Raw genomic sequence first — 26,949 nt, 5'->3', positions numbered from 1 at the left:
CTAATTGGCTAGTATTAGTAATAAATGATAAATATTTATAAATGTGACTTAAAAATCCCTTCAGAAATCCTGTCAGGTTAGCTTGTGCTAGTTGTTAATTTAGCATTCTTGTAAAGTTTCTAAACTTATATTATAAATCCTGTCAGTGTAGCTAACTGACTAGCATTGAAAGAAAATATTACAAATATTTATGAATCTTGGCATCAAATGAAACTTCCTGTAAATCTGATAGATGTGGTAAACACCTGATTTCACACACAAACTAGAAAGTTAAACATTTATTAAAATATACAATAGATGTGTAATGTGTGACTGCAAATTAAAAATTAAGTGATGACTGAGTTTGTAATCAATCCTGAATGTTTAAAATTGAAAAATAAATTCAGATTGCTTTACCAGGTTTAATCAGTGATCACTTAATAATAAATGACTTTCATAAAAACATCACAATTACAACTGAGATTAAAATCTTTAGTATAAATCTGGGAGACTCAGTGTCGCAGAAAAACATTCCTCAGTGATATTAAAAGGAATGATATACCGGAATTAGCTTTAATAAAAAATAAAATAAAATTCCAAAAGCTGCTTTTAGTCAAATCAGTAAAAAGATTGTTCAGGCTGGCCGAAGTAGCTTTTCTTCTTCCTGTACTGTCCTTTCAGCACAAACCCACATTTAAGACGTCCATGTTAGCAAGGTTTGGAGCTGCTCTAGGATTCCACACATGCTATATTTTCTGTCTCATCCATCGCCCAAGTGAACGCTGAGGTTCTCCTCAAAGAGAGCGATACACAGCATGATAGCACCTCCTGTGAGCAAGCCAACGCTCTGCAGGAGGAAACTGCTGAGAGGACTCAATGAACCTCGATCTCCGTGCAGCATCTCGGGCATCTGGAAGCACAGGAGGGTCCCAAGAAACATTAATAACAAGCTAACATGATTATAACAAGATATATACATTGAGGACTCTTTATAAATACATGACCTTAAAGGACCCATGGCATGGTGGTTTGTTGATGCTTTAAACGGGCTCGTGGAGGCTTCCGGATGTTATATCCGCAGCCTTTCTCGAAATGAACCCTCGGCACGTAGATATAGCCTCCTGGGAGAAAGCCCCATTTCAGCGCTTTTCCCAGTGCGTCGTTTTGCTAATGAGAAGCTGGGGAGGGGGAGGGGCTTGACCAAGCTGCGCACACACATATTCGCTGCTATCAGCGCCTGTGGCCACGCTGCTAAGACAAAACCCCGTTCTCCCTCGGACTCCTTTCGTAAACTCAACATGACACAGAGAACAGAGAGTGAGAGTGTTCGGAGTGGTAGTTTACGAACGTATAATACCCTAGGCTTGAACACGCACTCCATAACCAAAGAGGATAGAAGCAGCAACTACAGCAACATAGCGCTAAACTAAACTCAGTTTAACAGAGCATGCTGAATGCTCTTTAGTTTTGTAGCGCAGATTACCTGGCTAACTGCAGGAAGCGGTTAGCTGCACAGCTAATGTAGCCATTGCTAGGCTAACGCACCGATTTTAAAACACGGCAAAATGACCAGTTATACACTTACTTGTTCGGTGTTTGTTGCTGATGTGGCAGGGATGCTTGGTACGGACCCAGGCTTCAGTGACAGTTGATGTGCAAAACCTGCCCTGTACTGTCCCAAGTTGTGGAAACATTCCTCAGGAAAATGCTTCCGACAAACATACACCGTCTTAGGTAGACTCGACGGCGTATTATTGGAGTAAATAAAATTAAGCCACTGCGTCTTCAGGGGCTCTCCCGTCGGCAGTAAAAACAGACTCTTTTCTGTGTTGTCACATCCATGTACAGCGCAATTTCCATGTTTCGCTCGCTTAGGTGATGCCATGTTGTTGTGTCCTCTATGGTCTCCTCACTACAACTGGGCGGGCAATCCATACAGTGGGTGGGAATCCAGAGGGGGGGCGTAGGGATCATCTCCCTTGCTGACGTAGTAAAGGGAAGAGCTTATCAATGCGCCGTTTTGACGCGCCATTCTCAAATGTTGGGCATAGTTTGGTTTACACATTATGAAATTTCTAGCCACTGGGGTGACTTAAGAAGGTCAGAGGAACTCATTTTAACGTTAAAAAACCTCAGAAAGTGAAAATTTCATGCCATGGGACCTTTAAAACAGATACAGTTGAGTGCATGAGTTTGTACAACCTAAAGACAAATTGAAGAAAACATTTATTTTATGCCAACAAATCAGATATTCCTTTTTCTTTCAATGATCATCATCATTTATCATAAGAGTTTAATTTTGGAAATATTACTGTAATTTTCAGTGCAATATTCGCTTCACATTGCTGTTTTGTAGCAGGACAAACCCACATTTCAATTTCAACATCTTACTATTCTTCTACATTGTTCAAATAGACTTGTACTTTCACCTTTCCCCCTATTTAAGGTCCATATGGGATGCAAACTTTTGCACTCAAATATACACTCACTGGCCACTTTAATAGGAACGTGTTGTTGATTCTAAGACCCCTGTTCTTGGCTGCAGGAGTGGAACCCAATGCGTTCTTCTGCTGTTGCATGCCGAGATGCTTTTCTGCTCATCACGGTTGTAAAGAGTTGCTACATCCTTACTGGCAAAAAAAAAGCTCAAACCATTCTGGCCATTTTCCTCTGACCTCTTATCAACGAGGTGTTTGTTTCCACCTACAGAACTGTCTCTCACTCACTTGATGTTTGTTTTCTGCACCATTCTGTGTAAACTCTAGAGACTGTTGTGTGTGAAAACCCCAGGAGATCAGCAGCTTCTGAAATACTCAAACCAGTCCATCTGGATCAAACCGACACCCATACCACAGTGAGAGAAAGTCACACTTTGAGATCGCAATTTTTCCCATTCTGAGGTTTGAACATTGTGAACATTAACTGAAGCTCTCGATTTGTATCTGCGTGATTTGATGCATCGTTCTGCTGTCGAGGGATTGGCTGATTACAGAACTGCATCAAACAGCAGGTGATTGGGTGTTCCTAATAAAGTGCCCTGTGTGTATATTAAACTAGAACATTCTTTTTCTTTCTTTTTAAAAATGCAGAGTAAACTATTGACATGGCTGAAGAACATTTCTACACCTCTTGCATAATTAAAAATACCTACATATCTGTATTAGAATCTCAGTTTATATAATCATCATCTTTATGTTTTTCACAATATTTTACCTTAAATCACCAGCTTGTTTGTTACCAATGAACTCAAGCTAGCTAGCATACCGCAGCAAAATGTGGCTGAAGGTTTTCAGTTTTGAAATTATAATCTTATGATGAATATTCAAGATCATGAGTCTATCTCCGACTTGCAAACGGAGTTCAGGTGTAGCGTTCCTCAAATCAGCGTTTTAATAAAAACACTGAGAAATTCTATTTCAAATGGAAAAGCATAAATTTATGCTGGGTTTAGTGGCAAAAGACATGTTGAAGCTGCCTCGTAAGTTAGGACTTAAGGAACAACGACAACACTGAGTAGCTCTGTTTCACCTGGAGGCGGGGTTTATTTCTGGGCCAGAATCCTGAAATAAAACAACAACAAAAAATAACTTGATGCATGGCATGGAAATAGTGTGTGTGACAGGTTTTTTTTTTCTTTTTTTCTGAGATATCTTCCAATTTGTAGGATTGCCACAGGTTTTGAAATACCTTCAATATTACAAACTGCAGTTTTAATAATACTTCAACTGAAGCGATGACGGTGTCCAGAAAGGGTGCATTACCATGCCGACAAGCACCCATCATACATTGCGTTAATACAGGTTTGTTGTTTTAGAATCTGGACCACAGTTACTGTTCTCACCATGTCAGTCAGTGCGACGTAGAGAAAGACTCCAGCAGTGAGTGTGAGGATCCAGGGCGAGTGCTGTGCCCACTGGTGCCCCAGGACAGTGCCAGTCAGCACTCCAATGTACCCCAGCAGGGCCGAGAACAAGCTGAAGAGTGCTAGTCTCCGTACAGACCAACCTGCAGCCAGCAACATGGCCAGATCACCTGAACACACATGCTGAAACGGTTAGCCCTGCTGATGGTAAGCAAATGAAAGGAAAAACCAGCATAAAAGTGTATTAGTAAGGTGTTGGGGCACTAGAACAGCTCTAGGCTCTACAAGTCTCTGGAAGTCAACTGGAATAATGAACAGCTGTTTAAAGGATTTCCTCTCAGTTGGTATTTTGATGATGGAGGTTCATAAGTGTCCAATTTGGTTGTCATCTAATGAGTGTAAAAAAAAAAAGTCATAAACATATGAATTACATTATTTTCATCCTCGTCAAACCAGTCAGTGAGCTCTCGTGCACTGAGCACAGGGCGGAGTCATCCTAGAAGAGACCACGCCCATCAGGATATGAAACGTTTCATTCCAGGATAAAGGCAATCAGTGGGAAGAACTGCAGTGCTGCTCTGTAGTGATGCTTCACTCTCAGGGGCAAGTTGAGCCAAACCATTAGAGTAAAATAAATAAATGCCCCCTACACTCTCAGAAAATAAAGTACATTATTGTACCTCTAGGGGTACGATGGCTTGTCACTGGGGCAGTACTGTCTAAGGTACTTATTTGCACCCTTTATATACTGCTTAAGAACATGTGTACCTTTTTGGACCTAAAAAAGGTACACACAGTTACCTTGAGGTTCAATCATGAGCCCAAAGGGGGTACATTAGTGTAGATTGTATCATGGGGTACAGAAATGGACTCCTACTGTACCCCTATTTCTGACAGTGTATGGCATAACAAAGCCACTGATTAATTTTCCTTTGTCATCCATCAATATACAGTAATCATATGCAAACATATGATTAAGGAATGTAACGATTATTAGCTCATCTGGTCAACATCTGGTTTAATGCCATCATGTGGTGTTCGTCGTCCATCCAGCGTTGTCCACATTTCAGGAAAATCGCTTCTCCTCTCTCAGTTCAACGATTTTAATTATTTTTTCCAGGAAGGTAGGTCTGCCTGGGGTGCACATAGCTTCTACTCAAATTTCCATAATTGCAATTAATAATGAAAATATGGAGTAATTAAGCCCTAACGAGCAGTTTCCACACAAATCGCTTCTTCTCTCTCAATTCTTCACCGATTTTGATTCTTTCTGGTATGAAGGTAGGGGGATCTAGGCTGCATATAACTTCTATACAGATTTGCTTCATTACAATTATTAATGAAGTTATGGACTAATTAAGCCTTAATGAGCAGTTCAACAAAAATCACTTCTCGGTCAATTCCTCGCCGTTTTGGATTCTTTCTGGTAAATAGGTTGGTATTCCTAGGGTGGATATCACTTCTATATAGAGCTTGTATATAGCTTGCAACATTTATTGTGCAAGGTGGCCCACTTTAGATTGTTCCTTCTGGACTAGACTATACCCAGCTCATGAGGAAGCTCATGGCAGAAGACAGCAACAGTGGTACTGAGTCCTCCAGTCAGGCTCTGAGAAAACGCCACACCTTCAAGAGAGTCAGACAAAAAAAGTTAATCCAACTATAAATGGATTTTTTTTTAAAAAAGTATGCAGTTTCATTATTTAATAAATAAATCATTTTCCTATAGTGTTTGTTCCCTGACATAATAAGCATGTCCCTCATTGTAACCTGCTCAGATATACACACCGATCGCGAGTCCGTCAGTGAGGTTATGGATTCCGTCTCCCATGATGACCATCCAAGCGATGGTGCCGAGACTGGAGGAGCTTCGATCCGACCTTGCGTGAGAATGACCGTGACCTGACTCAAGGACCACAGAGCGCTCAGGAGTAGAGGAACCTGGAGAAAAGAACCAGGTTTCACGAATTGACTGACAGCTACATTTATGTCCCTTTTCTAGAGGTGTACCAATGCATCATGACACAATGCACTGCAATGCAAAAATGTCAGGATGAGCATCATAGAAATATTTGCATTTTTTGTTTTGCTGATTTCTATTTGTAAGAGCTACGTTTTATTTTTCAAACTGTCTTGCCAACCATCAACACAATATCATTTAGATCAAATATACGCAGACATTTTTCTAAACTCTTCCAGCGATGCACACTCACTCTGATGAATTATACATGAAAAGCCTTTACGTTCTTTGATTATAACAGTCTCTTGCATTGATCACATTTTAATTATTTACAGCCACCTCATTTCACACCTGACACTGTAGCTTTCAGGAGCATCTCAGTGTGAGAATCGTGTGCAAATGATAAGGTTTGCATTTAGTTTTTACATACAGTTGTGATCGAACATGACATACACAGAATTTTGTGTTAAGCTGAATGTCAAAGCGCTGGATTCAAAGTTATATGATTTGCTGTGAAAACTCTCTCAGACATTGAAATTACTCCGGTCAGGATATTTTTCCTGAGTGAGCGTGTCCTTATCTTTTCAAATTTACCCGCCAGTGCCTCCATCTCCCGGCCCTCTGCGACGTTCTGCTTTTGCTTCTTTGATTTCTGAGTGAAAGAAAAAAAATACACATCCAAAATTCTAAAACAAATTTGCAGGTTCCCGAACTCATTCAGAGAAGTGTTTTGTGTGTGTGTGTGTGTGTGTGTGTGGTGCAGGAGAGAAGCTCACCTTAGAGCTGTGCCTGAGACCAAGTGCACTTTCAAACACAAAGAGCAAGTAGAGTCCCCCGAGCGCACACAGGCCCTTTAACACTGCATCCTGGTGATTACTGTGTGACTCAGAGTTTGCCTGAGACATCACACACACACACACACACACACACACACACACACACACACACACTTTAAAAAAAAATTTTTAATTATATGCATGTACATTCCTAAGAGATTAAACAGTTTTTCAATGTTGTCATAAAACAAATTAGAATAATTAGATTAAAATAAAAATCAGATCAGTGTTTATTTTGTATGTTTTCTTTTTTCCCCCCACTTTACATTTAAACCCAAACAAAATAGTGTCTTGCAAAAGTATTCATCCCCCTTGGTGTTTGTCCTGTTTTGTCGCATTACAAGCTGAAATTAAACGGATTTTTGGAGGGTTAGCACCATTTGATTTACACAACATGACGACCACTTTAAGGGGGAAATTTTGTGTTTTATTGTGACACAAACAATAATTAAGATGAAAAAACAGAAATCTGGGGCGTCGTGGCTCAGGTGGATGGGGCACCGTGCCATGGGTCCGGGGACCCGGGTTCGGTTCCGGCCCGGGGTCATTTCCCGGTCCCTCCCCGTCTCTCTCCCGCTCGTGTCCTGTCTCTGCACTGTCCTGTCCAATAAAGGTGCAAAAAGCCCAAAAAAAATCTTTAAAAAAAAGAAAAAACAGAAATCTGGAGTGTGCATAAGTATTCACCCCCTTTGTATGAAACCCCTAAATAAGAGCTGGTCCAAACAATTCACTTCATAAGTCACAATTAGTTGATTAAGATCCACCTGTGTGCAATCAAAGTGTCACATGATCCATCACATGATGTCTGTATAAAATCAACCTGTTCTGGAAGGACCCCGACTCTGCTACACGACTAAGACCCCGTCCACACGTAGCCGGGTATCTGCTAAATCGAAGATATTTTTCTACGTTTTGGCCTGTCATCCACATGAAAACACATCAAAAACGAATATTTAAAAAAACTCCGGGCAAAGTGAAGATTTTTGAAAACTCCGTGTATGCCTTTTCGTGTAGACAGAGATAACCAGAGTTTTGCGTTTTAGAACGTCACAATCTGCGCCAAAAAAAATGACAACAAATCTGCCCTGACGTCAAACGTGTGACCTTTGTTTACTGCAGAAGCCAGATTAAGCATGGACAAAGAGTAATGGATCGGAGAAGTGCCTTGAAAGCGTTAATTATTGTGCAGGTGCTATTTACATGTTTAATTTTAGAAGCCCAACTACTGCTGATGTGATTAGGGGGTAGGATTTGGGGAAATAATGCCATCTACAGGTTTGGAATGCTTAGGAATGTGATTGAAAACGCAGATGTTCGGTTATGTGTGGAAGGGATTTTTTTCGAAGACGAGGTGGTGTGGATAAAACATTTTTATAAACGGGGGGGAATGTTCGGTTTTAAAAATACCCGGCTACGTGTGTACATGGCCTAAGTAAGCAACATGAAAACCAAGGAGCCTCCAAACAGGTCAGAGACAAAGTCAAGTTTATTTGTATAATGCTTTTAACAATATACATTGTTGCAAAGCAGGTTTACAGAATTTAAATGACTTTAAACATGAGCTAATTTTATCCCTAATCTATCCCCAATGAGCAAGCCTGTGGCGATGGTGGCAAGGAAAAACTCCCTCAGATGACATGAGGAAGAAACCTCGAGAGGAACCAGACTCAAAAGGGAACCCATCCTCATTTGGGTGATAACAGACAACATGACTATAACACTTAACAATTTTAAGATGGTCAGTTTCGTTGATGTTATAAACTCTTCATTGATGGAAACTTGAGTGCAAAACTGTTCATGACAACTGCAGTCCTAAAGTTAGCAAGTCAACTGTCATCCTCAGCCATAAAAGCATTACTGTAAGAGCCCAGAGCGTCCTCCAAGTGTGACTTTCAACTGTCCACATGGGGCCATCCTGCCTCAAAGTTGTGGAGAAGTATAGATCAGGTTTGGGTTATAAAAATATCCCAAACTTTGAATATCCCACGGAGCGTCATTAAATCTATTATAGCAAAATGGAAAGAATATGGCACCACTACAAACTTGACCAGAGAAGGCCCCGCCCACCAAAACTCACAGACCGGGCAAGGAGGGCATTAAACAGAGATGCAACAAAGACACCAAAGAAAACACTGAAGGATCTGCAAAGATCCACAGCGGAGATGGGAGTATCTGTCCATAGGACCACTTTAAGCCGTACACTCCACAGAGTGGGCGGGGCTTTATGGAAGAGTGGCCAGAAAAAAGCCATTGCTTAAGAAAACACATTTGGAGTTTGCCCAACCGCATGTGGCAGACTCCCCAAACACATGGAAGAAGATTCTCTGGTCAAATGAGACTAAAATGTATCTTTTGGCCATCATGGGAAATGCCATGTGTGGCACAAACCCAACACCCTGAGAACACCATCCCTACAGTGAAGCATGGTGGTGGCAGCATCATGCTGTGGGGATGTTTTTCATCTGCAGGGACAGGAAAGCTGGTCAGGACTGAAGGAAAGATGGATGGCACTAAATACAGGGCAATTCTGGAGGAAAACCTGTTTGAGTCGGCCAGAGGTTTGAGACGAAGGTTCACATTCCAGCAGGACAATGACCCTAAACATACTGCTAAAGCTACACTGGAGTGGTTTAAAGGGAAACATTTAAATGTCTTGGAATGGCCTAATCAAAGCCCAGACCTCAATCCAATTGAGAATCTGTGGCATAACTTGAAGGAGTTGAAGCAGTTTTGCCTTGAGGAATGGGCAAAAATCCCAGTGAGTAGATGTGCTAAGCTAATAGAGGCATACCTCAAGAGAGGTATGTCTTAATTATTGCTTGTGTCACAATAAAAAAAAAAAAATGTGCACCTTTTAAAGTGGTCGACATGTGTAAATCAAATAGTGCTAACCCTCCAAAAATCCATTTTAATTCCAGCTTGTAATGCAACAAAACAGGACAAACACCAAGGGGGATGAATACTTCTGCAAGACACTGTATATGGGATAACATAAGCTTTCAAGCTTATACTTATATTATGTTAAGCTTTAATATAAGCATCATTCAAGCTTTTACTGCACTCACTGTTAAACTGGTTACTTACATGAGGCAGTAGGTGCAGCAGGGCGTCTCCACACAGAGTGCCCACTGCCACGGCTGCCATGGGGCACAGGAAGGTCTGGAGGGCAGCAAGTGGGATCAGAGGAATCAGTCCGAGGGCCACGAGGGACGGCAGACTGATTACTAGCAGTGCCACAGAAGCCCAACCCAGAGCTAAGAAGAAATATAAAAACATGGTCTGGTCTAATTGTGTAAAACACTTTAGCATGAAATATATCTCAACATACCCAAAATGGGCTGCGTCACTACAGCAGAATGTTTGGACCCATGTACATTTGGAATGTCTTAAAATTTACCTTGCATTAGTTATTAAATTACTTACTATAATTTATTTTACCTACCCTAATTTACCTTGTTCCTTTGTTACCTACTTTACCTTACTTGATCAACTTCACGAATCTTTACTTATGCTTATTTATTTAACGTTAGCCAGTAAGTAAAGTGAGTTACTTTCTTACTGTACCTACAAACCTTACTTTACGTACCATAATTATTCATTCATTCATTCATTATCTCTAGCCGCTTTATCCTTCTACAGGGTCGCAGGCAAGCTGGAGCCTATCCCAGCTGACTACGGGCGAAAGGCGGGGTACACCCTGGACAAGTCGCCAGGTCATCACAGGGCTGACACATAGACACAGACAACCATTCACACTCACATTCACACCCACGGTCAATTTAGAGTCACCAGTTAACCTAACCTGCATGTCTTTGGACTGTGGGGGAAACCGGAGCACCCGGAGGAAACCCACGCGGACACGGGGAGAACATGCAAACTCCACACAGAAAGGCCCTCGCCGGCCCCGGGGCTCGAACCCAGGACCTTCTTGCTGTGAGGCGACAGCGCTAACCACTACACCACCGTGCCGCCACGTACCATAATTACTTTATTTTATCTTGTTACTTTGTTAGCTAATAGTTATTTAATTTTGTTATAACTTCAATGACATTACCTATATACCTCGCTTTATTGACTTCACCCTACATCACATTACTTACTTTATTTTACCTGATGTTACACAGTTACTTCAGTACTTACTATTACTATACTTCAGTTTCCTTTACCTTATTTTACTTGCTCAAGTAGTTACTGAAATCACTTATACTTTCAACTACATCTACATACCTTACTTTCATAAATTCACCTAATTCACATTTACTTGTTTAACTTCCCTACCTACTTTTTTACCTTGTGCCATTTAGATACTTAATACCGTAAGTATCTAAATTACTTAATTACTTCCTATTACTTACAATAATTTTCAAATTATATATGCACATACCTGACGTTACCTGACTTCCCTTTACTTGTTTACCTTCCTTCCTTAATTTAACTCTGTTACTTACTTAATTAGTTTACTTACTACACTTCATTTTACCATATATTAGTTACAAAAGTAACTATGTAATTAATATTACTAGCAATAATAAATTAAACTATCCTTTAAATTTACTTTACCTCATTGTACTGGTATCCAGTTATTTAACACCAGAGGTGGACAAAGTACCCAACTTCATTACTTACGTTAAAGTACAGATACCACTGGTTAAATATTACTCCGATACAAGTGAAAGTTGGACAGTCAAATTTTTACTTAAGTACTGAAGTACTAGCTTTTAAAAATACTTAAGTATTAAAAGTACATTTTCTGTCAACGCTTACAATACCCAGTTGCACGGGCGATTGCTCTAAGACAACGAGGGAGGCTCAGCCTCCTCTAAAAATGCCCTTATAACTTTAATGTGTGCGTGAGTTTTTCCCCCTCGTGACAGCGCGATGCAGCCCAGCCTCAGTGGACTTCAATGGCATTGGGAGCTCTGCGCTTTTCAATCTCAAAATGCAAGACGATTATTGGACAAATACTGCGAAAACGCCCGCCCATGGACTCCCACGGACTCCCAGCCTCAGTGGACTTCAATGGCATTTGGGAGCTCTGCGCTTTTCAATCTCAAAATGCAAGACGGTTATTGGACAAATACTGGGAAAACGCCCGCCCACGGACTCCGAGCCTCACATGGGAGGGACATGGCAGTTTCCGCGAGGATACTGGTGATTGGTGAAAGCGGCCGGATATTTTCTTTGATTGACAGCTCGTTTCAAATATAGACAGGCAGTGGTGAATCTCAGTTCAGTCCCATGCGGATTCGCAAGTGCTGTGGTGTATTGCAAGAGATCAGCTTACATTTCGATTTCATTCATTACATACGGTTTCTACCAGCTTTTTTAGTTTGTATATATTTTCATTGTAAATAAAGTGTAAATATAGTGTTGTCAAGTTTGCTATCTGAGTTCCAGAAATTTTGTTTATTTGAGTGACTGAACTTGAACTTGAGGGGGCTAGTCAGCTAGCAAGAAAGCTGCGCACGGATGCCAAGCATTGCTGATTTAATTTTGGCGAAGCCATTTGCCAGTCTTCCTTTCGAGGAAAAAATTAAAATTAAAGAGCAGGGTAGACCAACGCCTCAAATTGACTTGGTGAAAAAGGTAGGGAATAATACTCGTTCCTTTCAGCTCTCCTGGTACGAGAAAGTGAATTGGCTAACAGCAAGTGACCCACATCAACAACAGTAAATAGGCTACTTTAGTAATATGTCATGGATGGACCAAAAATATAGAATCTATTTAAAATGTTTATGCTGAGTATATTATATTGGAATATATATTTCTCTCGATATGAATTAAACACAGCTACAATTTGGAAAACATTTTTAAACAAAAACACAGCCGAGAACATTTCACACTACAGACCTGGATTAAAAGTGAAGGGTTATCAAAATTGTCAATAAAACATTTCTCAGTCAAAATAAGTAAAATATAGGGAAAGTGTCATTGAATGAAATGTGTGGCCCCCAGCTCTATGTTTGGCTCCCCAAGGTCAGTGCTTGTGCCTATTCCAGAACACTCTGCTGTTACTGCTGAGGTTCCTGACAAAGAGCTGCTTTCAATAATTTTTTTAAACATGCCACAATTTTAAAATATAAAATGTTAAAATATACCCCCCCAACACCACGATCATGTATATTGGACAGTAGGCTAATGGGCCAAAAGAACCTGTTATTTCACAGTTTGTGATGCTGCCAACAATCAGCCAGATCAGAGGCAAGAGTATGGGCAAAATTGATGTTTTTTCTTTTAAAATCTGGAAATATCGTAACCGACCAGCCTCCCCTGTTTGAAAGACTACCAGCCACCACTGCCCAGTTGCCTCTGAAGCAACCTACAGGTGATTTTAAATTTCATGACGACAACACATCTCAAAAAAGTTGGGACAAGGCCATGTTTCCCACTGTGAGACATCCCCTTTTCTCTTTACAACAGTCTGTAAACGTCTGGGGACTGAGGAGACAAGTTGTTCAAGTTTAGGAATAGGAATGTTAACCCATTCTTGTCTAATGTAGGATTCGAGTTGCTCAACTGTCTTAGGTCTTTTTTGTCGTATCTTCTGTTTTATGATGCGCCAAATGTTTTCTATGGGTGAAAGATCTGGACTGCAGGCTGGCCAGTTCAGTACCCGGACCCTTCTTCTACGCAGCCATGATGCTGTAATTGATGCAGTATGTGGTTTGGCATTGTCATGTTGGAAAATGCAAGGTCTTCCCTGAAAGAGACGTCGTCTGGATGGGAGCATATGTTGCTCTAGAACCTGGATATACCTTTCAGCATTGATGGTGTCTTTCCAGATGTGTAAGCTGCCCATGCCACACGCACTAATGCAACCCCATACCATCAGAGATGCAGGCTTCTGAACTGAGCGCTGATAACTCGGGTCGTCCTTCTCCTCTTTAGTCCGAATGACACGGCGTCCCTGATTTCCATAAAGAACTTCAAATTTTGATTCGTCTGACCACAGAACAGTTTTCCACTTTGCCACAGTCCATTTTAAATGAGCCTTGGCCCAGAGAAGACGTCTGCGCTTCTGGATCGTGTTTAGATACGGCTTCTTCTTTGAACTATAGAGTTTTAGCTGGCAACGGCGGATGGCACGGTGAATTGTGTTCACAGATAATGTTCTCTGGAAATATTCCTGAGCCCATTTTGTGATTTCCAATACAGAAGCATGCCTGTATGTGATGCAGTGCCGTCTAAGGGCCCAAAGATCACGGGCACCCAGTATGGTTTTCCGGCCTTGACCCTTACGCACAGAGATTCTTCCAGATTCTCTGAATCTTTTGATGACATTATGCACTGTAGATGATGATATGTTCAAACTCATTGCAATTTTACACTGTCGAACTCCTTTCTGATATTGCTCCACTATTTGTCGGCGCAGAATTAGGGGGATTGGTGATCCTCTTCCCATCTTTACTTCTGAGAGCCGCTGCCACTCCAAGATGCTCTTTTTATACCCAGTCATGTTAATGACCTATTGCCAATTGACCTAATGAGTTGCAATTTGGTCCTCCAGCTGTTCCTTTTTTGTACCTTTAACTTTTCCAGCCTCTTATTGCCCCTGTCCCAACTTTGAGATGTGTTGCTGTCATGAAATTTCAAATGAGCCAATATTTGGCATGAAATTTCAAAATGTCTCACTTTCGACATTTGATATGTTGTCTCTGTTCTATTGTGAATACAATATCAGTTTTTGAGATTTGTAAATTATTGCATTCGGTTTTTATTTACAATTTGTACTTTGTCCCAACTTTTTTGGAATCGGGGTTGTACTACTTCACTTTACCATTTTTTTTAACTATTTTATCTACTTATTTCACCTTACCTTAGGTATTTATTTAAAACGCCATACCTCAATTTACTTTACTTTCTCACTTAATTTTACTTTTGGTAACTTTACCGATTTACTTCACTTACTTTTTTTACTTTGTTACTTTATCATTGTTTAATAGTTTATTATACTTCAGTTTAGTTCACTTTACCTTTGGTTCTTTACTGCAAAAAATTTAATCTTGGCATGTAAAAATATCTTGAATATACTTTACATGCAAATTCAACAAATTTCTCTTCATTATATTGTTTTTAAACAAATAAGTTTCAGTGTTTTTATAGATTTTATTTATTTAACCAATTTCAAGCTTGAAATTATGCAGATTCAGTCAACTGGCTGCTCTAAATTGCTCGTAAGTGTGAACATGAGTGTGAATGGCTGTCTGTATCTCTGTGCAGCCCTGTGATAGATTGGTGATTGGCGACCTGTCCAGGTTGTAGCCCGCCTCTCTGCCAATGCCAGCTGGGATTAGCTCCAGCTCACCTGCTACCTACAATGGATAAGCAGTATACAGTGGTGCTTGAAAGTTTGTGAACCCTTTAGAATTTTCTATATTTCTGCATAAATATGCCCTAAAACAACATCAGATTTTCACACAAGTCCTAAAAGTAGATAAAGAGAACCCAGTTAAACAAATGAGACAAAAATATTATACTTGGTCATTTATTTATTGAGGAAAATGATGCAATGTTACATATCTGTGAGTGGCAAAAGTATGTGAACCTCTAGGATTAGCAGTTAATTTGCAGGTGAAATTAGAGTCAGGTGTTTTCAATCAATGGGATGACAATCAGGTGTGAGTGGGCACCCTGTTTTATTTAAAGAACAGGCATCTATCAAAGTCTGATCTTCACAACACATGTTTGTGGAAGTGTATCATGACACGAACAAAGGAGATTTCTGAGGACCTCAGAAAAAGTGTTGTTGATGCTCATCAGGCTGGAAAAGGTTACAAAACCATCTCTAAAGAGTTTGGACTCCACCAATCCACAGTCAGACAGATTGTGTACAAATGGAGGAAATTCAAGACCATTGTTACCCTCCCCAGGAGTGGTCGACCAACAAAGATCACTCCAAGAGCAAGGCGTGTAATAGTCGGCGAGGTCACAAAGTACCCCAGAGTAACTTCTAAGCAACTGAAGGCCTCTCTCACATTGGCTAATGTTAATGTTCATGAGTCCACCATCAGGAGAACACTGAACAACAATGGTGTGCATGGCAGGGTTGCAAGGAGAAAGCCACTGCTCTCCAAAAAGAACATTGCTGCTCGTCTGCAGTTTGCTAAGGTCACGTGGACAAGCTAGAAGGCTATTGGAAAAAATGTTTTGTGGACGGATGAGACCAAAATAGAACTTTTTGGTTTAAATGAGAAGCGTTATGTTTGGAGAAAGGAAAACACTGCATTCCAGCATAAGAACCTTATCCCATCTGTGAAACATGGTGGTGGTAGTATCATGCTTTGGACCTGTTTTGCTGCATCTGGGCCAGGACGGCTTGCCATCATTGATGGAACAATGAATTCTGAAGTATACCAGCGAATTCTAAAGGAAAATGTCAGGACATCTGTCCATGAACTGAATCTCAAGAGAAGGTGGGTCATGCAGCAAGACAACGACCCTAAGCACACAAGTCGTTCTACCAAAGAATGGTTAAAGAAGAATAAAGTGAATGTTTTGGAATGGCCAAGTCAAAGTCCTGACCTTAATTCAATGGAAATGTTGTGGAAGGACCTGAAGCGAGCAGTTCATGTGAGGAAACCCACCAACATCCCAGAGTTGAAGCTGTTCTGTACGGAGGAACGGGCTAAAATTCCTCCAAGCCGGTGTGCAGGACTGATCAACAGTTACCGCAAACGTTTAGTTGCAGTTATTGCTGCACAAGGGGGTCACACCAGATACTGAAAGCAAAGGGTCACATACTTTTGCCTCTCACAGATATGTAATATTGGATCATTTCCCTCAATAAATAAATGACCAAGTATAATATTTTTGTCTCATTTGTTTAACTGGGTTCTCTTTATCTACTTTTAGGACTTGTGTGAAAATCTGATGATGTTTTAGGTCATATTTACACAGAAATATACAAAATTCTAAAGGGTTCACAAACTTTCAAGCACGACTGTAGATAATGGATGAATGTTGGGATGTAATTGTTTTATTTCAAACATTTTATTTTGAGAAAAAAAAAGCGAAATTATCTCCCAGCATTCATTCATTCATTTTCTATATCACTTATCTATCACAGGTCACAAGTGAGATGAAACCAATCCCGGCTATAACTGGGAGAGAGGCGGGGTTCACGCATTTATTTCTAGAAAGAAGCAAAATAGTATAAATAGAATGATAGTTTTAAGCTTATGATTGATTGGTATTTATAGAAATAGGCTTAAATAATAACCCATAGGGGGAAGCCATGGTCTAATTGTTAGAGAAGCAGCTTTGGGACCAAAAGGTCACCAGTTCAATTCCCTGGACCAGCAGGAATGGCTAAAGTGCCCTTGAGAAAGGCATCGAACCCCCAACTGCTCCCCAGGCTGCTCTGGGTGTGTTGTAGTGTTGTATGTCGCTCTGGATAAAATAAGAGCGTCTGCTAAATGCCTGTAATGTAATAATATTATTTTTCCTTAATTAAAGATATCTTAACTCAGTGACATATTGGTTTCTGCAGTGGCCTTTTCTTATTTCACGTCTACTTTATTCTACAATCATTTTAAGCTGTTTGGATTATAGATGCATCAGTTTAATCTCTAAATTGGATCACACTGAAATTTTGCCTTTTCCTTGCCGTCGTCACTGTCGTCGTCACTCCCAAACACGATCCGGGTTTGAGGCGAGCCATGCTTGGTTGACTTCGTCAGAATTAAAGCAGTAGGATGGCCAGTTCCTTTCTGCGCATGCGTGCGCGCACACACACACACACACACACACACACCTATGGGCAATTTAGGAGTAGCCAGTTAACCTAACCATATGTCTTTGGACTCTGGGAGGAAACCAGAGCACCCGGAGGAAACCCACACAGACACGGGGAGAACATGCAAACTCCACACAGAAAGGCCCTCGCCAGCCACCGGGCTCAAACCCAGAACCTTCTTGCTGTGAGGTGACAGTGCGAACCACTACACCACTGTGCCGCCCCACTTTTCCTTGTAAGACTCTTAAGATCAGACTCTTCTAGCTAACATTACATTATGATCTGGAACATCTACATACAGTGGCTGATCACCTCTGAGTAAAGCCACTCCTTGTCCGGCTTCCTGCACATCAGGATCCGTGTGGCGAAGACACACACCACTGTCGATCTGATACAGCAGAGCGGGACACAGGAAGGTGAAGTGAGCAGGGGTGATGCGAGACGCCTGATCCAAACCGAAGTTCCACAGAAGCTGTGTGACGTTCAAACACTGAACAGAGGAAAGACAAAAAGAAAGGATTAGTGCTTTCACAAGGCTATGATTTACATCTTTCTATCGTGTTTTAGGTTCGATTTGAGATTTTATTGTCCCTCTAGGGGAAACTTGATTTGCAGCAGAGGACACAACACCCTGATCACAACATACAAATGAGCCAATAACCATATGGATAGAGATATTTGTTTGGCATGCTTGAACTGGTACAGGCTATTCTTATTGCTACTTGTTTTGGTTTATTAAATCCTTGAGATTTATCTTCGCTTGCACATCCCCAGAACAGGGAGCAGTTTTAGGGTTAGGTACCTTGCTCAAGGGCACGTCAGCCATTCCTGTTGGTCCAGGGAATCAAACCAGCAACCTTTTGGTCCCAAAGCTGCTTCTCCAACCATTAGGCTAGGACTTCCCCATACAGTAGTGTAGTCTAAACCAGTGATGTAATGCTTCATCACCCATTTACATTATACGTAGATAACTTGGCTTCGTCAATTCAATCATCCAATCACAGAGCTACAACACACTCTTGAATGTGAATATATCGTCATGTTTGTCCTACAGTAAACTGAGAAACATCTCTGAGCAGCTGCGTCTGTGTCAGTGACTGTTTGCTCCCGGATCGATCCGTGAGGCAGAATCTTTTAGGCAGCAGAGGTCGACATTCCTAGATCATACTTTATTGATTCAAACTCATTCAGTACAGACAGATCAAAACCGAACACATTAGTTGTTTTTTTTAAACTATAAGAAGAAATATTAACCATAATGTACTAATAAATGTTTATGCTAAACTTAAAAGCAGCCGTTATCTTTTTTTAAAACAAGGTGACACTTTGTGATTCCCTTTGATCACGTGATATCAGCAAGCTATCAGACATGGACTTTGGTCATTTGGGCTACTTTACTCCACACAGTTTAACAATTTCCGGTAGCACTCACATTCTCATGGAGGTGGTTCTTTGTCAGATGATCAGAGAACATTAATGTTTTTTCTGTGCCAGATGACGCTGTAGGTTGTAAATCATCTCCCCATCCTGAAGAGCCACGCGACACAACTTTAACATCGGTTGTGGACACTGTTGCTTTTGCATTAAAATAAGTTTCAGGCTCCGGGACTCTGCATGAAATCAAACATTTATTAGGAAAAAAAAGCAAACAAACAAAGAACGGCTCTGCTGATTTCATCAAAATTGAGTATTTGCCAGGTTTTTTTTTTTGCATGTCACTTAATGGATTAAAAATAAATAAGCAACCTTTAAAAGCTGTACAGCCTTTCAGATTTTTCAAGTGTAGGTCATGAAAAGAATTTTCCTGACACCCAATCATTTTTGTTTAGTGACCAAAAGCTACTAAATTCAAAATCACAGACTTCCAATTTTGTTAGGTTTTTCTAAATAGAACAATTAATGAATTTATCTCCACGTGGCCCTAAATTCGCCGCTATTTTTTCCTGCTTCACCATGACCCAATTCAAGATACTACATCATGCATCACGTGGTGGGCTTTCCCCGTTCACGCAAGGCATTGTGGGATACAAATTTGAAACAGGAGAGAAAAATGGAGGGCGTGAGTGTGTGAATGAAACGTGAAAGACCGACTACAGTAACGGAAAGAAAGCAAGAAGAAAAGATGTGATGTTATATACGAAGGAAAGGAAACGCAGGACCAAACTAATAAATATGGGCGCTCAGCGAACACCTCGGTGTGATCAGCTGTTCGTTTAGCGACAGAATGATGGAACTGTCAGTGCACGCTCAAAGGGAAACCTGTAGATGGCAGTAATGCGACACTGTGGATGCCAGCTGCTGTAAAACCCAAAAGAAGAAGAAGGTAAACCTGCGCATGCGCACACGGACTTCCTCTGTCTGCTTGACTGCGCCAAGCGAGCGATTTCATGCACATTATTTGCTTTAATCCCCTCAAATTAAATAACTTCCCAGCCACAGAATGGCCTGATATTTTGTCATGGATGCAGCTACACAGGGGTCATATGTAATTTCACAAAAATTGCTACTCCTCCGACAGGATTGATTAGATTTCAAACTCACACACAACATCAGTGGCTGGTATGAGCTCCAGCCTCATTGAGGCTTTATTTAGCTTATCCACTGCAGGCCAGGCCAGATGAGCTTCTTACACTCACAGTCAAGACTGAGATTATACTTAAGTGGTTTGATGCCCAAGATCGACACAAGTCCAAGTCAATCCAGACAACATCTCGAGACTGGACTCAATCCAACACCAGACTGAAGTCCTACAGCTCGACTGAAAACTGATTAGTGACTCATGTAGACCCAAAGTTCTCTCATCCCCACAGTATTTGCAAACATGTTTAAGAATTTGTCAGAGTCAGAATTTATGGAGATGCAACCAACCAACCACGCTCTGAACAGTTAAAACAGTATCGTACTGCTCAGATACGGTGTTATGTACAAGATGATTCAGTAACTAAACTTTGGACTCTCTCTTACTTATGTAATGGCCCTGTGCTTGAGGGCTGATGATGATGATGATGGTCTGCTTTTAAGTGTTGGTGAATATGAGCCAGGCTGGGAGAGGAAAGCTTCACCACACCGTGTCTGATCTCCAGGACGCTGACCTCGCCCAGTCCCAGGCTGCCCAGTAACTTCTGCAGGCCTTCATACGTCAGCGTGCCATTACTGCCATACTCCAGGAAAAGACGCTGCAGGTAGTAGCCCTTGCACAAGACACGTTAACATTAATACAGATGTTGGAGGTCAACAATTTGTGATGTACAGTACTCATGAGCCTTGTTAGTCAATATGATGATTCGTTTTCTGATTATAAGTAATTTGTTCAAAATTAATATTTATTCTGTAGAATATTCCAGCCATTTTCACAAAATATGTAGTCCAGACAAATGTGTCTTGGATCTATGATGATCGTCTAACAAAATGATCACACACCCACCGTAAAAGACATCATTTGGCTAAATATGATTCATTGATTCTATTGAATCACTTCTAATGTCACTAAATATAACACATTATTCTATCCACATTCACTGGATATGAGCAATCGTGTGCTCTGATTGGTTACTCTACTACTAGGATATCAGCTCATATACAGTGAGTAGACAAAAACAAAATGGTAGAGCGTGTTGCTCAACCAACCGAGGACGAAATAAAAACTTGACTCGAAAACAAAACACCAAAAAATAAAAAAAGCAACAAAATATGGAATAAAACTATTTGATGGTAAGAAAATCTTTTTTTTCAAGAATTATTATTATTACAACCCCGATTCCAAAAAAGTTGGGACAAAGTACAAATTGTAAATAAAAACGGAATGCAATGATGAAGTTTCAAAATTCCATATTTTATTCAGAATAAAACATAGATGACATATCAAATGTTTAAACTGAGAAAATGTATCATTTAAAGAGAGAAATTAGGAGATTTTAAATTTCATGACGACAACACATCTCAAAAAAGTTGGGACAAGGCCATGTTTCCCACTGTGAGACATCCCCTTTTCTCTTTACAACAGTCTGTAAACGTCTGGGGACTGAGGAGACAAGTTGCTCAAGTTTAGGGATAGGAATGTTAACCCATTCTTGTCTAATGTAGGATTCGAGTTGCTCAACTGTCTTACGTCTTTTTTGTCGTATCTTCCGTTTTATGATGCGCCAAATGTTTTCTATGGGTGAAAGATCTGGACTGCAGGCTGGCCAGTTCAGTACCCGGACCCTTCTTCTACGCAGCCATGATGCTGTAATTGATGCAGTATGTGGTTTGGCATTGTCATGTTGGAAAATGCAAGGTCTTCCCTGAAAGAGACGTCGTCTGGATGGGAGCATATGTTGCTCTAGAACCTGGATATGCCTTTCAGCATTGATGGTGTCTTTCCAGATGTGTAAGCTGCCCATGCCACACGCACTAATGCAACCCCATACCATCAGAGATGCAGGCTTCTGAACTGAGTGCTGATAACAACTTGGGTCGTCCTTCTCCTCTTTAGTCCGAATGACACGGCGTCCCTGATTTCCCTAAAGAACTTCACATTTTAATTCGTCTGACCACAGAACAGTTTTCCACTTTGCCACAGTCCATTTTAAATGAGCCTTGGCCCAGAGAAGACGTCTGCGCTTCTGGATCATGTTTAGATACGGCTTCTTCTTTGAACTATCGAGTTTTAGCTGGCAACGGCGGATGGCACGGTGAATTGTGTTCACAGATAATGTTCTCTGGAAATATTCCTGAGCCCATTTTGTGATTTCCAATACAGAAGCATGCCTGTATGTGATGCAGTGCCGTCTAAGGGCCCGAAGATCACGGGCACTCAGTATGGTTTTCCAGCCTTGACCCTTACGCACAGAGATTCTTCCAGATTCTCTGAATCTTTTGATGATATTATGCACTGTAGATGATGATATGTTCAAACTCTTTGCAATTTTACACTGTCGAACTCCTTTCTGATATTGCTCCACTATTTGTCGGCGCAGAATTAGGGGGATTGGTGATCCTCTTCCCATCTTTACTTCTGAGAGCCGCTGCCACTCCAAGATGCTCTTTTTATACCCAGTCATGTTAATGACCTATTGCCAATTGACCTAATGAGTTGCAATTTGGTCCTCCAGCTGTTCCTTTTTTGTGCCTTTAACTTTTCCAGCCTCTTATTGCCCCTGTCCCAACTTTTTTGAGATGTGTTGCTGTCATGAAATTTCAAATGAGCCAATATTTGGCATGAAATTTCAAAATGTCTCACTTTCGACATTTGATATGTTGTCTATGTTCTATTGTGAATACAATATCATCTCATCTCATCTCATTATCTCTAGCCGCTTTATCCTTCTACAGGGTCGCAGGCAAGCTGGAGCCTATCCCAGCTGACTACGGGTGAAAGGCGGGGTACACCCTGGACAAGTCGCCAGGTCATCACAGGGCTGACACATAGACACAGACAACCATTCACACTCACATTCACACCTACGCTCAATTTAGAGTCACCAGTTAACCTAACCTGCATGTCTTTGGACTGTGGGGGAAACCGGAGCACCCGGAGGAAACCCACGTGGACACGGGGAGAACATGCAAACTCCGCACAGAAAGGCCCTCGCCGGCCCCGGGGCTCAAACCCAGGACCTTCTTGCTGTGAGGCGACAGCGCTTACCACTACACCACCGTGCCACCCGAATACAATCAGTTTTTGAGATTTGTAAATTATTGCATTCCGTTTTTATTTACAATTTGTACTTTGTCCCAACTTTTTTGGAATCGGGGTTGTATTATTATTTTTTTTTTTCACAAATTGTTCCTGTCATTTTGCCGGTTTGTTTGCATTCTTCATCTTTAAGCATTAAAATATGGGGTTTTTTTAGACTGGTTCAAAAGCTCAAAGAAGTTTGAAAGTTACAGAACTGAAATGTCCATTAAAGAAATATCTAAAGCTGTTCTGTTCCTCTGCACGACAGCAAGACGGCACTTTCTACAAAAAAAACACTAAACTCCATTCCTGCCGCCATCTATAGGTTTTTAAGGAGTCCGCCTAAGAGGAAATGACTTTGCCGGATGTTTTGTATAAAGTTTTTATTAATCGAATTTGCAAAAAAACAAAAAATAAAAATGCTCCATTTCTCTAAATCCAGTGAATGTGGATAGAATAAAACAGTTATTCCACTCAGTCTCGTCGTACATGGGTTATAGCCGACTATCAGCTCATGTACGACTCGATTTCGTGGAATAACTTAATTATTTGGACAGAGCACAAAGTCTTCCAAACAGATATGAATAGAAAAGTTCACGGGGTATCCAGGTGAGACTAGAGCTGTGCATCAGGACTTGGATGCAGTTGCACAAGCAGGAGCTTTTAACTATCAATAAAGACCGTGTTCGTTAACATGAGCATGCCGTGCTGCATGAATGTGCATTTACAGCCTTCATCCTTAGTAACTGCCTGGTCAGGGTCGCAGCCTACTAGCTTATTAGAACCAACAAACTGATCAAATTGATAAAACAGCCACCCACACAGCTCGATTTGAGACTAATTATAAACCTGATTACTGCTTTCAATACAGACACTAAAATTCAGCTTTATGGATCGGATGAATTGCGTCACCGTGCTCTAGATAAGGCCACAGTCAGCGTGTTAGATTACAGCTTTCTGATGGAAAAAAGGTGGTTTGTATGCGCTCGGTTCAGATGAATGATCTTACTTGCTCTTCAAAAGCCTCCTCTAAATGCTCCTCTGTAGTCGTGACCTGATTGTTGTCTTTCACTGATTCGGCTGTGTTGTAATGCGAATAAGCGAGTGGCGTTTGTATAGATGAAATGATCACAAAACAGAAGTAAACACCAAGCTTGAAGTCCAGAGGGATCCTGAAGACGAGCAAGAAAAGAGCAAAATTAGTACAAGATCGTATCTGGACACGCAAAACTAATGCACGAGTTGAATGATTTGTTTCAGTATGTTAAAGTGTTTAGGAGAGAATTAAAAAAATAAGTAGGATTGAACATTGGTTCTCAAGATTCCAGTGTAGTTTTTGTGAATTTTGCAGAGAATTTGCCAAATAATATGTAACAAAAATAATTACTGAAATGTAAATATGAGAGTTTTTTTCTGTGTATATTTACATATCTAGCAATGTGCAGAAAACTTACCTGAAGTTCTGCTCCTTCATGATTTAAGATTTCTGCCCTTTACTTTTCACGCTGTGCTTCCTCAGAGTCTGAGCTCTGTGGCAGTGAGGAGGCTCTGGTTGACGTTTACACACTTGTAAAATGTCACTGCAGGGATTTGAGCAACTGCAGAGGATTGATCAGGTTTGTTGATCCTCTCAGGTAATCAGTAGAAGGGTGAGGGGTTTTAGGGGAGGAGAAAAAGCAACGCAGCCTCTCCAGCTTTTACATGAGCAATAAAATCAATCAGAACAAACTTTTGAACCAGTCACATGCAGGAGAAATTTAGTTTGTTTTGGTATCTGTATAATGTACAATACACAAAGATCTCATCATCAAAACATGCACAAAATATATGAATGTAGTTTGGTGAATAATTATAGTGCTATTATAATTATAGTATGTAGGATGGGATTACAGTCAGTTGTACGTGTAAGAGTTTCCTCCACATTCTCTGGTTTCCTCCCAGCTTTCAGAAACATTCAGGTATGTGGATTGGATATGCCTAACTGTCCCAAGGTGTGAATTTGTGTCTGCATGGTGTCCGGTGCATTCCCTCCTCACACACGTGTTCCCGGGATAGACTCCGGATTCACCACAACCCTGACCAGGATCAACTCTTATCCCATTCCGGGTGCATTCCTACCTCATACACAGTGTTTCTGAGATAGACTCCAGATTCACCACAACCCTGACCAGGATCAGACTCTTACTGAAGATAAATGATGTGAATCAGTGTGCGATGTGTGTGTGCATGGGGCCCTGTGAGAGACCAGAATCCAATTCTGGGTGTATTCCCGCCTCACACACAGCGTTCCAGACATAGACTCCGGATTCACCTCAACCTTGTCTTGACTCAAGCTCATACTGAAGATAAATGAACTACGTGAACATGACTCATGAAGGAGTGTGTGGATGTGTGTGCATGGTGCCCTGTGAGAGACTAGAATCCCATTCCGGGTGTATTCCTGCCTCATGCAAAAGTTTGATTTGCCACAACCTTGCTTTGAATCAAACTTTTACTGAAGATAAATGACGTGAATCAGTGTGCGATATGTGTGCATGGTACCCTGCGATGGACTGGAATCCCATTCCAGGTGCATTCCCGCCTCACACACAGTGTTCCCAGGATAGACACCAGATTCATCACAACCCTGACCAGGATCAAGCTCTTATTGAAGATAAATAATGTGAATCAGTCTGCGGTGTATGTGTGTGTGTGCGTGCGCATGGTGCCCTATGAGAGACTGGAATCCTATTCTGGGTATATTCCTGCCTTATGCACATTGTTCCCAGGATAGACTCTGGATTCACCACAGCCTTGCTTTGAATCAAGCTTTTACTGAAGATAAATGATGTGAATCAGTGTGTGTGTGTGTGTGTGTGTGTGTGTGTGTGTGTGTGCATGGTGCCCCGTGATGGACCAGAATCCCATTCTGGGTGTATTCCCACCTCATGCACAGTGTTCCCAGGAGAGACTCTGGATTCACCGCAACCATGACTAGAATCAAACTCTTACTGAAAATAAATGCACACTCATTCACGTCATGTAGTTTGATATACGTGTGCATGTTGCCCTGTGATCGATCAGAATCCCATTCCGGGTGTATTCCCACCTCATGCACAGTGTTCCCGGGATAGACTCCAGATTCACCGCAACCATGACTCAGATAAAGTGCTTACTATAGATGAATGTTTTACACGACAGGCCCCCCCCCAAACAGTTCTCTCATCTCATCTCATTATCTGTAGCCACTTTATCCTGTTCTACAGAGTCGCAGGCAAGCTGGAGCCTATCCCAGCTGACTACGGGCGAAAGGCGGGGTACACCCTGGACAAGTCGCCAGGTCATCACAGGGCTGACACATAGACACAGACAACCATTCACACTCACATTCACACCTACGCTCAATTTAGAGTCACCAGTTAACCTAACCTGCATGTCTTTGGACTGTGGGGGAAACCGGAGCACCCGGAGGAAACCCACGCGGACACGGGGAGAACATGCAAACTCCACACAGAAAGGCCCTCGCCGGCCACGGGGCTCGAACCCGGACCTTCTTGCTGTGAGGCGACAGCGCTAACCACTACACCACCGTGCCACCCCAAACAGTTAATAATAATAATAATAATAAAATTACAGCAGGCCATTAATGTCTTTTCTATATTCTATAATGCCTTTATAGTCTAAATACTGCTGAGAAGTGTTTAGACTATTTAGTATTTGTCATTTAATTAATTATTAGCCATCAGTATGAGTAGAGTTTACTGTCCCTTTGGGCTAATGAGTTAATGATGCAGGCTGTAGTGTGATGCTTCATTTGCTGTGACATCTCACAGCGCTACTGCACTTCCTTCCACTGCTCTCACGGTCCTCGATGGCTCAATCCCAAATCGCCTCTTACTCCCTTATGTATATGGCTATTAAACACTACAGTGGATATTA

General features: G+C 41.2%; 1 protein-coding gene across 1 annotated transcript; it reads right to left on the bottom strand.

Annotated features, from left to right (window-relative positions):
• Positions 1–550: 550 nt before the first annotated feature.
• On the bottom strand, positions 551–24,710 carry slc39a5 (solute carrier family 39 member 5). The gene is made up of 12 exons (XM_060937035.1): positions 24,486–24,710; positions 24,041–24,203; positions 20,337–20,563; positions 18,805–18,982; positions 17,685–17,862; positions 9,722–9,891; positions 6,578–6,697; positions 6,396–6,453; positions 5,630–5,782; positions 5,387–5,467; positions 3,821–4,011; positions 551–889 (listed from the first exon to the last, which is right to left on the bottom strand). The coding sequence occupies exons 1-12, from the start codon at positions 24,503–24,505 to the stop codon at positions 740–742; spliced, it is 1,689 nt and encodes a 562-aa protein (XP_060793018.1). The 5' UTR covers positions 24,506–24,710; the 3' UTR covers positions 551–739.
• Positions 24,711–26,949: the final 2,239 nt, after the last annotated feature.

This window comes from Neoarius graeffei, chromosome 13 (assembly GCF_027579695.1).
Source record: "Neoarius graeffei isolate fNeoGra1 chromosome 13, fNeoGra1.pri, whole genome shotgun sequence".
In the NCBI taxonomy this organism is placed as follows: domain Eukaryota; kingdom Metazoa; phylum Chordata; class Actinopteri; order Siluriformes; family Ariidae; genus Neoarius; species Neoarius graeffei.
The sequence above is the reverse complement of the archived record's forward strand: the minus strand, read 5'-3'. Positions and strand labels throughout refer to the sequence as shown.

Coding starts and splice junctions, on each gene's coding strand:
- slc39a5 (XM_060937035.1), bottom strand. CDS start 24,505: ATGAAGGAGCAGAACTTCAG. Junction 6,454..6,577: donor GTCTCAGGCACAGCTCTAAG/GTGAGCTTCTCT, acceptor TCTTTCACTCAG/AAATCAAAGAAGCAAAAGCA. Junction 5,468..5,629: donor CACTGACGGACTCGCGATCG/GTGTGTATATCT, acceptor ACTCTCTTGAAG/GTGTGGCGTTTTCTCAGAGC.